The sequence below is a fragment of the Rana temporaria genome, chromosome 5 (genome assembly GCF_905171775.1).
Source record: "Rana temporaria chromosome 5, aRanTem1.1, whole genome shotgun sequence".
In the NCBI taxonomy this organism is placed as follows: domain Eukaryota; kingdom Metazoa; phylum Chordata; class Amphibia; order Anura; family Ranidae; genus Rana; species Rana temporaria.
This window is the reverse complement of record NC_053493.1, coordinates 334,214,112-334,229,914: the sequence shown is the minus strand read 5'-3', so window position 1 is coordinate 334,229,914 and position 15,803 is coordinate 334,214,112. Positions and strand designations below refer to the sequence as shown.

Genomic DNA, 15,803 nt, shown 5'->3' with positions numbered 1-15,803 from the left:
TATTTTTATATTGTCAGCTATGGAAACAAGTTATGGATTGTTAACTGTAGCCTGTTTCACTTTTCCGATTCCAGTCCATAATGACCTTAATAACAAGATCAAAGTAATGATTTGCTTTGCTGCCTTCCTATATTATTTAAGAGATAATACCTGTCATTGGAATATCTATTGAAGCATTTCACTGCGATATATTTAACGTTTTTATTGATAGTGACATGTTTATTCCTCATGCTTTTTATTTTTATTTTTTTACTAATTAACAGGGACAAAGTAATACGAATTGTTCCCAAGAATGATAATGAGGCTGATGAATTAAAGAACATGTACCAACAGCTTCAGGTAAGACAGTCAGCTTAATTTTATTCTTTGGTATAAGCGATGAAGAAACGGGTCCACCCAAAACTGACTTTTTAAATAAAAAAAATATATTGTTGCTCTTTATTTTATTGCACAATAGCAAAGCATGTCTATTCATTGTATCCTTTTTAATTTTGTATATTCTGTAATTTGTACTCCTTACTGGGATATGCGTAGCCAGATGCCATTGGGTATGTTGTGATGCCGACAGGGGCGGACTGATCATTTGGGCACTCGGGCACTGCCCGAGGGCCCCATGCCACTAGGGGGCCCCATCAGGGTTGCCAGCCTCAGTAAAACCAGGGACCGTATGTAAAAATGTACGTTTTTTTTTAACATCTGTCCCTGAAATGTCCCTTACCGACATCCTTTTGGTCTAAAAAATCCCAAGATTATAGCTGCCTCACCTCTCCAGTACGTTTTCAGTGTGTGTATGTGTATTCTGTGTGTATGTATACTGTGTGGCCCCATAATCTATTGCCTGGGGGCCCCATAATATCCTCTTGCCTGGGGGCCCCATAATCTCCTATTGCCCGGGGGGGCCCATAATCTCCTATTGCCCGGGGGGGCCCATAATCTCCTATTGCCCGGGGGCCCCATAAATTGTCAGTCCGCCCCTGGATGCCGATAGTCGTTTGTCTTCTTTATTCCACTTTAAGGCTGGGTTCACACCATCACCACATGCAGCTCATAGCAGGGGTCCGGTGCGTCCCTGTTCACCGTTTCAGGTCAGATTTGAATCCGAATATTTGGCTGAATTCGGACCAGAAACGGACCAAAAGACGCACGGGGCTTCTGTGCAAAATTTGCACCGGAGCCACAGTGGAGATATGTGAACCAGCTCCATAGAGAGCAGATCAAAATCTCCTGCTGTTGCGAATTGGATGCGTGTTCCGTTGTGAACCCAGCATAAATAAACAACTGTTAAAAAAAGTATGCCTATTCAATGGACAACTAATCTGGATTAGTATTATTTAAATGTAAGTGTCATATGTTAACCCCTTCCAGCCCAGCCCCGGCGTCCCTTTTTAACATTGTCTGCTTTACTTATTTTAGGCTTTTTTCATCTACACGTGGTGATCCTCCAAATTACACATTTCCTGCTCTAGGGTGACGCTACACACTGACTATATGTATCTATAAAGAGAAGCACAAGGGCAGTGTAAATGGGACTAAGATTGGGCAGACGTTAGCACCCAACTGTACAAGTCATTGCCCCGCTTGTTTTCAGGTAGCCACCCACCTGTTTTTGAGAAACTCTCTGCCATCTGCCTGCTCACGACATCCTTGGCCCGAGGCCATAATATTTGAGAATAAAGGAATGTGCACACATAGGGCCAGATCCACGAAGCGCGGCGCTTCTTTACGGCCGGCGTAGTGTATCTCAGATTTCCCGTATTCTCAAAGAATTTGCGCCGTAAGTTACGGCGGCGTAGTGTATCTGTGTCGGCGTAAGGGCGCGCAATTCAAATGGGTGAGATGGGGGCGTGTTTTATGTTAATACGTCTTGACCCGACGTAAATTACGTTTTTTCTGAACGGCGCATGCGCCGTCCGTGGGGGTATCCCAGTGCGCATGCTCGAAATTAACCCGCGAACGACTTACGCAAACAACGTAAAATGTTCAAAATTCGACGCGGGAACGGCGTCCATACTTAACATAGGATACGCCTCATATAGCAGGGGTAACTATACGCCGAAAAAAGCCTTATGGAAACGACATAAAAAAATGCGCCGGCCGGACGTACGTTCGTGGATCGCTGTATCTAACTAATTTGCATACTCAACGCGGAAATCGACGGAAATGCCACCTAGCGGCCAGCGTAAATATGCACCTTAGATCCGACGGCGTACTAAGACGTACGCCAGTCGGATCTAGCCCAGCTTCAGGCGTATCTTGTTTTGTGGATACAAAACAAAGATACGCCGGAGCAAACTAGCAGTTACGCGGCGTATCGATAGATACGCCAGCGTAACTGCTTCGTGGATCTGGCCCATAGATGCACTTTGCTGTAACTTTTCCTTTACATATCGCACTTGCAGAATATTTGGAGCAGGACGCCACATGCAAGGTTAGACATTTTTCTATCAGTCAGTTCAGTGCGGGGCACAAGTACAGTAAAACCTTGGATTACGAGCATAATTTGTTCCGGACACATGCTTGTAATCAAAAGCACTTGTATATCAAAGCGAATTTCCCCATAAGAAATAATGGAAACTCAGATGATTTGTTTCCGCAACCATTTATTCATAGGTTCTTCCGTTTTATAGACCATATAAAAAGATTATAGTATTGTGATAGGTTGTGTAACCATAACATTTTCTTCCACAATCGTCAGCTTCCACAAGGGGATTAGAAGCAAAATCCAGCATGAGCTACAGAGTATAATAGAGAAGAGAGGCGCCTCTAAGTGTAGCAATAAGTTGCTAAATGTTGTACCTTCATTAAATGTAACCATATTGCTACACTTAGAGACGTCTTTCTTCTCTTTTATACCCAGTTGTGACATGACGCTACTCTTATATCAAGACATTGCTTGTATATCAAGTCAAAACGTATTCAAAAATTTACCTTGTCTTGCAAAACGCTCTCAAACCAAGTTACTCTCAAACCAATGTTTTACTGTACATCTCTTTTAAGCCATCTTCTTTGTACACCTCCATTCCTCTCCTTGGGAGCACCACTGAGTATGAACCACTTTCCTATGTATACAAAGTCCACAGAATTTAGCTTCCATTCTCAAATTATAGGACCCCCAGCTGAGAGTCAGGGGGATCAAGGTGCAAGCTCCCAGATGGCAAACTCACTCCCAGATTTTAACACTAACACCACATAGAGGACGCTGTTCATGCCTCCAGGGTTTTAGGACCTGCAGGAGAAAGTCAGGGTAGACAGGGAATCTATAGTTGTTCCTTTTATGTTCTGTACCACCTCGCCTGGGACTTCAGCCCTGCAAAGGGCCATTATGGTCAGCTCAGTAGGACTTCTGGTGTATATCAATCTCATGCCCCATTCACCCTGGACTTCACCCACTCCACCCACTACATCATTAGAAGGGGAGCTAACACCTAATTACAACTTTCCATTTACCATACTATCATGGGAACAGTCAAAGAGATAAACTTACTTCACCAGCCAACAACAGGACTACAGAGCACCCTCCCCTCCCCTAACTCATAGAGTTGTTTTGTAGTTCACAGAGGATAGCTGGGGAAGCCAATAACAATTTTTGAGATTCAGTATACAGTTCAGTACACAGGAAGTAAAAAAGTAACTGGATGTCTGACAGGATCAACAGATATTTTTCTGTACTAAGAGAAACTATTTAGCCTGAAAATAGAACTCTTTAATACACTTATAACTAGATTCACGTAGGGTTACGCCGGCGTATCAGTAGATACGCCGGCGTAACCCTACGTGAATCTAGTTAGAAGTGTATTAAAGTGTTCTATTTTCAGGCTAAATACATTTTCTCTAAGTACAGAAAAATATCTGTTGATTCTGTCAGACATCCAGGATCGACATCCACGACGACGTGAAAAACGACCAGAAAAATTAGAGCATGTTCTAACTTTTTAATGCCCATTTTTCTCGTCAAGAAAAATGCTCTGGAGTCTACACACGACCATTTTTAACGACCAATTAAAAAAATTGCATTTTTCTCATCATGAAAAACGGTCGTGTGTACGCGGCATTAAAATGAAGGTGCCAATAAATACGGTATATGAGACACATTTTTTTTGTACAAACGGTATTCCGTGTATTCAGTGCTGTACCTTTTTATTTTTTTATATAGTCTTCCTGCAAGACAATTTGTCTCCTTGTTACATTGCCTATGGAAAAACTCTCTATCTTTAAATAAAATCTAGTTTATAAAACAAAAAAGATTGAAATTGCACTATTGGATTTCGCACATTAATTTGAAGCTGTAAAGCTTTACTTTAAATCTCATTCTAGAGATAATATATCTTTTTAACTTTTCTTTTTCCAAAGCTTCGACTTTGTCAGAAATATATTTAATTTTGTGGGCTACTCATCTGATGTGGTTAATCTCATGTATTACATTTTCTAATCCTATTTGTTGTTATGTTTTTATAGAGACAACGTAGAGAACTGAGCAAGCCTAAAGCACTGTGTTCAATTTTAGTGCAAATAATATTTTGATACACTGCCTGCAGCCATGGTGCTTCCATTAAGGTCTTGCATCTGGCTGTGACGTTTTCTGTTCTTTGTCCTATGTCTTTGTACTGTGGATAGAATTAGATTACATACAGTATTTTATATAAACTGTGTTTATTTGAATGTTGACCTGCATTTGTGCTGTGTAAAACAGTCTGTACTCACAAATATGTGGAAGTTTTTTTTCTGAACCTGTATTCTAATAAGCTCTTAAAACTGAACACAGGAAAAAAAATCTCCCATGCAGTGGGGGTTGCATCCACACTGTTATGCCGCGTACACATGGTCAAAAAATGTTCGATGTGAGCTTGTTGTCTGAAAATCCGACCGTGTGTATGCTTCATCGGACATTTGCTGTTGGAATTTCCGACAACAAATGTTTGAGAGCTGGTTCTCAATTTTTCCGACAACAAACGTTCTTGTCGGAAATTCCGATCATGTGTAGCCAAAAATCCCACTTACATGCTCGGAATCAAGCAGAAGAGCCGCACTGCCTATTGAACTTCATTTTTCCCGGCTCGTCGTTCTTGATGTTCGGAATTTGCGACAACATTTGTGTGACCGTGTGTATGCAAGACAAGTTTGAGCCAACATTGCATCGGAAAAAAAAAATCACGGTTTTCTTGTCGGAATGTCCGATCGTGTGTACGCGGCATAAGAGTTAACTTCTCGTTTAGTCTGGGGGTACGTTAAAGTACTTTTATTTACCGGATCTTCTGCTTCCCTGGCAATGCCCTCCACTCTGGCAGTGGAATGTTCCTTGGTTTTCCCACCTCTGGTGAAGGGCTATGGTCCCAGCTTCCAGCTAGATGATGCCAGATGACCTTAGATCACCAGAATGTAGGGCAGAAGAGGCCTACGAGCATTGTAGGAGCAGGTATGTAAAACTGCTTTCCCCGATCCCCCTGGACATGATCAAGCAGTTAACCCTTGCAGTATGGGCAGACTGATTTTTACTTTTCCAGAGTCCAACTTTAATGTATGATGCACACCACGGATCTTCAGAAGAAGTTTTAATATTTTTTATTGAAGAAAGATCATATTACAAACACAGAAGTGCAACGTTTCAGAGAGGTGCAGGGCCCCTTCATCAGGCATGTGATAAAGGGGCCCTGCGCGGCTCCAAAACTTTGCACTTCTCGGTTTGTGGTGTGATTTTTCTTCAATAAAAAAAGTTTGAACTTATTCTGAAGATCCGTGGTGTGCAGGTGAATATTACATGCTTTAGTTCCCAGCTGGTGGTTGCTGCAGCACTTTTAAGAGCTCGTTCCAGCTTGTTTAAAGTCTTCTTCACTTTATAAGTTGTGGAAATGTTAAAGACTCCCTCAAGAAAAGAGCTGGATGCATTCCTAAACGCACATAATATACCTGCATATTAACATTTCGGCTTCATGCACACCGGACGTTTAAAAAATGCCAGCGCTGCTGCAAGGAAAAAGCAGCCACGTTTTTTGAATAGGGTTTATGGGCGTTTATGCATGTTTTTCATTGTTCATGTTTTTTGGCGTTTTTACAGTAAAAATATATAATGTAAAAACGCCTAAAACGGCAAACGTGGCTAAAGGCTTGTTAAAGCCTTTAGCCACGTTTAGCCGTTTTTCATTTTTACAAGTCAACAGCCTCTGCTCCTGAATTTACAGGCTGCTGTTTTTTTCTACTGCCCCTAAACGCTTATGCCTCCAAACGCCTCTGAATGTGTGCATGGACACATAGGCTAACATGAAAATGGAGGAGCCAGTGGTATGACACCAATGATCTTTATAGCTCTCTGTAAGGGGGCCATTCTTACCACCACTGTAAAAAAGGGAATTCTTCTCACTGGCCACCAAAGCAAGGGGCATTGTTCCCACTGACCCCCAATGAATGGGTTTTACCAGGGGTTCCATGAGACCTGAACATTATTTTAAGGGTTCCCCTGGGGTAAAATGGTTCAGAAAGGCTGCTCTAGACAATAATAAAGCGTTCAACGGTATGGAATGAAGCTACTTGTGGTCGGTATTGCAGAAATTCAGCTTTGGGGACACCTTCATAGTATGGGCCTGGTTACTTTATCATCCTCAGGCTGCCATACCGGAGGGAGGTAGGATTTCTACACTAGGGGCCAGATCCACAAAAGGGATACGCAGGCGTATCTACTGATACGCCGTCGTATCCCTGTTTCTATCTATGTGGCTGATTCATAGAATCAGTTACGCATAGATATTCCTAAGATCCGGCAGGTGTAATAGTTTTACACTGTCGGATCTTAGGATGCAGTACCTCGGCCGCCGCTGGGGGCATTTCTCGTCGAAATTCGGCGTCGGGTATGCAAATTAGCACTTACGGAGATCCACAAAGCTTTTTCCCTTAGTTTTTTTTCCGTAAGTGTTAGTTTGCCGTCGCAAAATTAGGGCTGCTTTTACAAAGTGTAAACTTAGTACACCTTGTAAAAGTATACCCTTCTTTCCCGCGTCGCTGTCAAATTTTTTTTACATTTTTTTTTTCCCGCCGCAACTCTTTTTTTTTTCTTTTACACCCGTTGCGATTCTCAAAACTCGGCGCAACATAAATCCGCACAAAGCACGTCGGGAAAATATCGTCGGGAGCGCGCCTAATTTAAATGGGACTCGCCCTATTAGATTGGGCACGCCTTGCGCCGGACGGATTTAAGTTACACAGCTGCAAATTTCTAGGTAAGTGCTTTGTGGATCGGGCACTTAGGTAGAAATTTTGCAGCAGTGTAACTTAAATAGGAACATTTAAGTTAAGCCCGCTGGCTGTGGATCTGGCCCTAAATTACTATCCCCTTTTGCTGGGCGCCAGAAGTAGCACCCTCATAGTCTTGAATCTAAACATAGCAGCTTTCCAAGTCTGGTGCTAAAAGCTATTACTCTATACAGTACATATTATGCTGCATCCATCTGCCAATACATGCCAACCCTACCTATGCACCCGTTGCAGCCTTTGCTATAGGTGTAGTTACATTTATGATATATGAAATAATAAATAGACATAAAAGGTTCCGTTTGAATACTTTTATGCAGGTGCTTCACCTATATTAAGTCACACTTTTAACGGAAACCGCAATAATAAGGTGCTCAGCAAGCATGAGGCCTGCAACACCACTTTGATTATCACAGAGCATGCATGACTAATGATCAAACCTTGATTATTAGAACAATGATCACCTCTGACTATACCAGCAGAAGCAATGCGATTTGTTTCACAGTTTAAAGCATGTACTAATTGTGCTGGGCATAACGATATCAAACAGTGAAGGCAAAAGGTATAATTAGAGCATCCTTGTAAATGTACTAAGCAGCTGAATTCATTAATTACAACAATGGATATGTCTTCAACTGGAAGTGAATGAAAAGTGTTGAGGAAAAACTGTCAGCACTTGATTCTAAGATAACAGCATGTTTCCAGAATGTTCTCATTATTACTGCATAATTTTACATCTTTACTTGTGTTGTCAGGGTCAAAACTTGGGTCGGTGTAAGCGGGATACTCACACTGTCACCTCGGAGCTTGAAAGGCTTGTTTCTGCTTGGTGGTGTAGGAGAACGGGGTTGGAAGAGGTCACAAGCAAAATGAGGCACATAGGAGGCAAAACACACTGCAACCTCCAACTATGCCATTCATTTCTCAACCCCCTTTATATGTATGTATTGTGGAAGATCAATGTCAAATAGCACAGCTCGCCAGAACATATAGCAATCCCACAAGAAAAATGCTTTGGGTTTTCTTATCCGTCATTTTTATTTTTTTTGAAGAATGAACAAATGTTTTCCTTACATGGGGTATACATACAAAACAAAATGTTTAAAGTGACACTAAACTCTGGTTTAAAAAAGAAAATTCTATTCACGTATGTATTCTTAGAGTGATAATAAAGCTTTGTTTATTTTAAATAAGAAACATGTTATACTTACCTGTTCTGTGCAAGCAAATGGCCACTGTCCCCACCTTTAACTGGCCTTTGCAGCAAGGAGCACATGGAAGGGCGAAGCATGTCAAACAAAATTCCCAGCTAGACTTACCGACCAGCCTGCAACCAATCAAATTATCTTGTCTAACAGTGTCAAAGATTGATTTCCTGACACAATTTCAGGATTAAACCCATTCTGCCGCTTGGTCCAAATTATAAGGTGAAATATGTGGACCAGACAAAACGATTCACATCTCACCTCTTCCAGCTTCTCAGCCCAACAGGAAGTGACTGGGCTTGCCCAGTTCTTTTTATTGGAAAAATGACATCACAAACATATGCATTCAGATTGGTTAACTTACACATTTTACTCCCAGTTACCCTCTCACCCTGTAACATCTGTTCTTGGCACGGGCTCACATTTCCAAAGCACATGTCATCTTCATTGTGCAAAGTTCATATACAGGGATCTTGAGCCCAAGGTTTCAGGGGCAGAGCCTTATTTGGAAACGGTTCTGGTTTTCACGGGACACCAAATCCCTTTGGTGGGCTGAAGACAGGAAGGGGGAGGGAAGGTTGAAGTCCACTTAAGAATACAGTAGAGGGAAGGGAGGTTGAACACATTTGTAACATGAGGGGAAAATGGAGGATGACAGCATCTGCTCTTGATAATAATGTATCTCCATTTCAAATGGTAACTTTTACAACATAATATCTGTTTCATATTTTCAATGCTGGGTTCATAACTTTCTTTAAAACATAATATCTGCATTGCAACACATACCCATACATACATATGCATAATGCGTATAAAAACAAATAAACAGTATAAAGAATATAGGAAAGAGAAAACATTTTAGTGATTCTAATAATAAAAAGAATTAGCTTAACTCATAAAAAATAGGAATTTTACCCTAATCCATCACAACAGTATGCAATAAAAACAGGGGTTTAGTATGCACACATTTGCAAATACATGCGTAAGCTGCAGAGCCACTTCACGGCACTCTTTTTATATATTATCTCTAATATTATCTGCAGTCCTAACTCAAAATTTTGAGAGCCTCCACAGTGGAAGCACATGCATTATAATGGACAGATGCCCCTCTGCCACCGATGATGGCAGAGGGCAGGTAAGCCTGGAGGGCAAATGACATAAAAGATGTCCAGTGCGTCCCCTCACCAGTATTCCAAGAGCACAAACAAATGGCCACCGACCCCCACCTATAACTGGCCCTTGTAGCAAGGATCACATGGAAGGGCGACACATGTCAAACAAAACTAAAGAAAATTCCCAGCTCAACTTACCGACCAGCCTGCAACCAACCAAATTATCCTGTCTAACAGCATGTGTTAAAAACAGGAATTTAGTATGCACACATTTGCACATACATGTGTAAGATGCAGAGCCACTTCACAGCACCCCAGTATTATCTGCAGTCTTAACGCTACATTTTGAGAGCCTCAATAGTAGAAGCACATACTTACCAGCTCTGTGGTTTTGCACAGAGCAGCCCAGATCCTCCTTTCCTCGGGTCCCCCTTGGTGCTCCATCCCACTCCCTCCTGCCCAGTGCCCCCATCAAAAGTCTAGCAAGCAGACTCGCTCCCAAGCCACTGCTCTGTTTCTCCATTCACCCACAGAGCACATCTCAGCCCCACCCCCACCTCTGCTCTCTCCTCATTGGCTCACTGTCTGTTATTGACATAAGTGGGAGACACTGGCAACCCCTGCTGTCTCAGCCAATGAGGATGGAGAGACCCGGCCGGGAGAGCCGATTCTCTTGTGCACATCGCTGGATCAAGATGGAGCTCAGGAAAGTTTTAGGGGGCTGGGGGCATTGCTGCAAACAGAAGGCTTTTTACCTTCATGCATAAAGGTAAAAAATATATATTTTCTAAAATTTTCTACAATGTTAAAAAAAATGTGAAATAATTTTTTTTTGTTAGGGGGGTTTGTAAATAGCACACCTTGCCTAGGGTGCAAAATAGTCTAGCACTGGCCCTGGTGGCACTATATGTAGGACCATAGCCACCCTCTCTTGTTCACTACTGCAGTGCATAGGAATACAATCAACATGCACTGCTTTCTCCAAACATATGGAAATGCTGATAAGAAGAGGAGAGGTTCAGGGGCTTACAGAGGAGAAAGACAGTGAGAAACAATTTCATTAAAAATAGATTACAGGGCCATTAAATAAAAAATGTGGGAGCTGCGGTGGCTCAACGCGATTGGCACTGCGCTGACAAGCCATTCACCTCTGCAGCCAGGGGTTCGGATCCCGGTCTCAGCTTCATGTGAATTGAGTTTGGTGGTCTCAGCCCGGCTCCCGGTGGGTGTGCTATGCGAGGTAAGCCTGCGCTTAGTACGCCCATCCCCCTCCCACAAAAACCACCACACTTACACGCACTCGAAATTGGGTTAACACACGCACATTGACCACGCGGTCTCTAAAAAGAGAGGCGAAGGACTAACGGGGCTGGTTGAGCGGGCTAGATCCTCTCACTCCCCTATAGGGAGTCCCTCTGCCCCGTTGGGCTTCAAAGCGGAGCAGGTAGGGCGGGCTGTGTGGGAGGACCCCCTTACACACCCACCATTGCCACCCGGGGCATGGAGAAAGGTGGCAGAATGCCTCTGGGGGAGGCCTGCCTACTCCCAACTCCTGCAGTCCGGCTCCTCTCTCGAGTACACGCACAAAATACACTTTTAAAAAAAAAAAAAAAATGTGTATGGATTTTTTGAAGAAGAAGAATAAGGATATCATCCCAGGTAGCAAGCAATTGAGCTGCAAACTTGAAAATTACTTGCTAAGCTATTGCTAGACTTGCCAGGCTTCGCAAGTTTGTTGCACAATTGCAGCAAGTCCGCATTGCATGACTCCAGATCAACTTTCTTTGCAAATGTAGCGCATTGGCTATTTTCAGAACCAGTGCTATTGTAAATTTAGAGGGAGTTCAGAGAGGTAGTTGGCTCTGAACCTGTTTATTTGGTTAAATTGAGGGCCTCTGCTCCAGCTTTGGCTGTACTGTTTGTGCATACTGTCGTTGTCTGGGGAGTGAGTTCCGCACCAGGCAGACATGTGGCAGCAGTGGAGTCAAGTGCAGTTGAATATCTCCTCCCAGCAGCCTATCAGGAGGGTTGGTCGCCTCGCTGTGCATGCTGGGGAGGGATATTTAAGAGCAGATGCCATTGGTTCGTCGTCGCTGTGTTCCCGCCCTTGAGGGGGTGGTGGGCAGTAGTCCCACCACCCCCGTCTGTGGCCCTCCAGGCCGGGGTGTTTGTGTGTGTCGCAGTGTTCCTGGCTCCGTGACCAGGTTGGTCTGGAGCACATCCATCTATCTGGTGGATCCAGTGAGTCGACTGGGTCCCTAATTTACCAGATGGTCCTGGCTGGGCTGTCCGTCCAATTGGAGGAAGCCGACTGATGAGGAACCTCTGCATAGGCGCATTGCGGGCAGTATTACCGCGGTGTCCCATTTTTTTCAATGGGAAGGAGCGGTATACACACCGTTCCTCTCACCGCTCCAAAGATGCTGCTTGCAGGAGATTTATTTTTCTCCCGCCAGTGCATCGCCTCAGTGTGAAAGCCTTCGGGCTTTCACATTGAGAATACTGGGGCAGGAGTATTTCAAGCGTTATTTATGCGCTATTTTTAGCGCTAAAACGCCTGAAATACTCCTCAGTGTGAAAGGGGCCTTACAGTCGCTTCTCTTATACTCTTTAGCTCCTGCTTGATTTTGCTTCTAATTCCCTTGTGGAGGCTTCCATTTGTGGATAAACATTTTATGGTTACACAACCCTTCACATTGCTATAATCTTTTTATATGGCCTATAACCTGGAGGACTTATGAATTAATGGTTGTGGAACGAATCATTTGAGTTTCTATTAGTTCTTATGGGGAAATTTGCTTTGATATACAAGTGCTTTGGATTACAAGCATGCTTCCGGAACGAATTATGCTCGCAAACCAAGGTTTTACTGTATGTGTAATATGAATGTGCATTGTAAATTACAATTTGCGTGACAATTACAATTGAAGTTAGATACAAATAAAATGTTGATTAAAATTCATAGCAGAAATGTCAATCAGTATTAGTCCTTGTGTACATTACATGCATGGTTTACAGGTTAGTTCCTGCACTGTAGGTGGATCTCTGGCAACCCAGCAGCATCAGTAACATCTGGAAAGACACAATAACGGATGTCCATGCTTCCAACGTGAGCTCTGAGGCCCTGCTTACCTTCTTACAACAAGCCAACATGGAATACAAGTAAGGAATTTTAAAAGCAATTTTACTTCCTCCGATTTACCCCACTGATATAGTCATTACAACAGTCTACAATGATGTGCATACAGTCAAGGACAAATGTTATGTTTCCATAGTAATTTTGGTTTCCCTCTGCTTTTAATATAACTTTTAAGGCATTTCTACATATTAAAAAAATGAACTGTATGTAGATATTATAAAATATTTGATTCCGTTATGCATTTATTAAAATGACTAAGGCCTCACGCACACTGGACTTTTTTATTGTGGCTGTTAGGGCTGCCTGGTGTTTTTTTTTTTTTTTTTCTTCTTCTTCTTCTTCTTCTTCTTCCTCTGCCTCTGAATACACTGTTCACATGGTGAGAATGAAAAGCTGTGTCCCTGTTGCCATCCTCAAATGAAAATGTTTAGCTATAGCCCACAGTGCGCGAATACTTTTCTTCTTTTTTATTGATATATTGGATTACAACAAGCCAAGTCAGGATCCAGATGCTGGCAGTAGAGATTGTTATAAAACACTCACCTTGATCTGTGTTTGTTTTCTACATACAGTACTTGTTGGAGGAAAGGCCACAGGGATGACATCCTCATCATGCTGCTGCTCCTATGTTATCCAATCACAGGCTGGTGTGGGCAGTTTAACAGCCTGTATTGCTAAGCTGCAGTGTAAATTTCAGAGAGGTCCAGGTACAGGCTGTGCTATTTGGCAAGGTTCCTAATGCCTCGTACACACGGCCGGACTTTCCGAGAAAAAAAGTCTGACAGGCTTTTTTTCCCTCGGAAAGTCCGGCCTTGTGTAGCCTCCATCGGACTTTTTTTCTCGGAAGTCCAACGAACCTTAGATAGAGAACCTCTTCTCCTTCTTTCCGTTGTACTTCCGATGGACTCACGGCGGACTTTTGCACAATTAAAAGTCTGACCATGTGTACAAGGCATAAAACACACAAATTCTTTGGTGGGTAAAACAGTTTACATATTCAGTTTGTACTTCAACTGTCTATTTAGCTGTTTGCCAATGTGGAAGCAGCACTGATGTGATGATGTGACGTCAGTGCCACTTTCTGCCTCTCTCTCTGAGAGATGGGTGCCTACTGTATGCCATTGCAGTACTTTTTTTTTTATATTTAAGATTTTCATTAGTTTTAGAAAAAGTAAACAACTATTAAGACAACTGAAAAATATATATGTGTATATATATATATACACACATATACCCACACTAATGGGTCTAGTGCATCAACAAATTTTATAAATTAGTAACTGTGTAACAAGTTGTGACAACCAAATATCTAATATATGTTAAATATAAACGTGGGGATACTGCTCCTTCAAAGGTGTGGTGCTTTTAAATCATGCATATATGTAAAAAAAGGGCGCTCTCCCTGTGAATACTAATACCAATATACATCACATTAAACGTGTGTATATATATATATATATTGTAAGGGGTTAGCTCAGTAGCAGGGTGTGTGACCCTATTCTGAATCGGCTACAAAGGCTATGAATGTGGTTTTCAGTAGCACATGGAGCTCATTGCCCTGAAGAGATTATCCATCCCAAATCACCTTTCCAGATAGCTTACTCAGTCACAACTCACATGAAAGAAGATCTGGCGATGTTTATTCGTCGTATGATCCGTAGAATGCAAGTTACAACAGGTAAAAGAACGATTCTTCCATGCAGGTATAGAGAATAGACACAGGTCAGATGAATTACAGCATTAAAATGACTGATACAGCAAAGAGGGGGAGGAGACTGAGCAGCATGCAAACTAAGGAATGCCACAAGAGACAAACTAGATAGGCATTAAAGCGACAGTACATAATAAAAATAATATCATGTAACATGACACTCCCCGCCTGAAATCTTTAGATTTCAAAGTCTATTACATATATAAAGATAAGTCCAACTTGAACCTGTAGGGGAAGAAACGTTAAAGGTAAAACTTGTGTAAACCATAGATACGAGATACCCGCAAACACAAGAAGGTATGCAGTAAATGAACAATGAAACATGACGTTCAAAAAACAGATGGCTTGAGTCCTGCAGTCTATCGTTTATAATCGTGGGACTTCAACAGTAGCACAGTCAATAGTGATAGTGATATTCTCCCCGCCATAGCAGGTATAGCCGGTACTCCTGCCTAAGTCACTCACTTGGGAGAAGAAGCACCAATTCCGTGATTGGTCGTGAGAAAGTCCGAGCAGAACCTCCTTTAGTTATCTTAATTTCAGCCTTTCAAACCTTTCCGTCATCGCTGGGCATTACGCTTGTTACAAGACCCATAGGCCACTCATTGCGACAGACTTCTCTATCTTTCAGAAGAACAAGGTCTCCTACTTTGAGGTTAGGCTTTTTCTTGCCTAGAACAAAGTTGCAGTGTATGTCTCCATTAACTCCTGAGGTCTTCAAATAGGCCACTGCAGCTATAGCTTCAACTGATGCATCTGAGAAAATATGGATTTCCCTCTGGACAGCGGCTGAGATGGAGACTGGGGCATAGCAACGTGGAATTTGGAGCTGTTCTAATGTCTTCAGAGAACCTCTCCATTTCTCCCATCTTTGTTGTTTCTCAATAGGTAACGGAGTGTCCCAATCTATGTTATCAGTAGTAAGCTGTCTTAATAACAGCTTACCTTGGATGGTGACTGGGGCTATAAATCCCAGTGGGTCGTAGATGCTGTTCACTACGGACAAGACTCCTCTCTTGGTGAAGGGTTTGTCACAGGTTGACACCTGGAAGGTGAATGTGTCTGCCTTGATGTTCCACAGCAGACCTAGACTTCTCTGTATAGGGGGTGTGTCTGACCCAAGGTCAAGGTCTTTCACACTGGCAGCATAGTCCTCAGGGTGAAATGCATTCATTAGCTCTTGGCTGTTAGATATAATTTTGTGAAGTCTCATGTTTGCTACAGCTAGCATCTCCTTTGTTCTGGTAAGAAGATTAATTGCTTCTTTAGCAGTAGGAAAGGATTTGAGCCCGTCGTCTACGTAAAAGTTCCTTTCAACAAATTGACGAGCATCGGATCCATACTCAGCTTCTCCAAGCTGAGCTGTCTTTTTTAGTCCATAGATTGCTACAGCTGGG

General features: G+C 42.5%; 1 protein-coding gene across 1 annotated transcript in view; it reads left to right on the top strand.

The window, feature by feature from the left end:
* The window catches only part of CPA6 (carboxypeptidase A6), a 151,105-nt gene that overhangs the window by 80,304 nt on the left and 54,998 nt on the right, over positions 1–15,803 (top strand). Inside the window, exons 2-3 of the mRNA XM_040354368.1 lie at positions 264–339; positions 12,594–12,718. Of these exons, the coding sequence (XP_040210302.1) occupies positions 264–339; positions 12,594–12,718 (201 nt within the window). The remainder of the gene's footprint in view (positions 1–263; positions 340–12,593; positions 12,719–15,803) is intronic.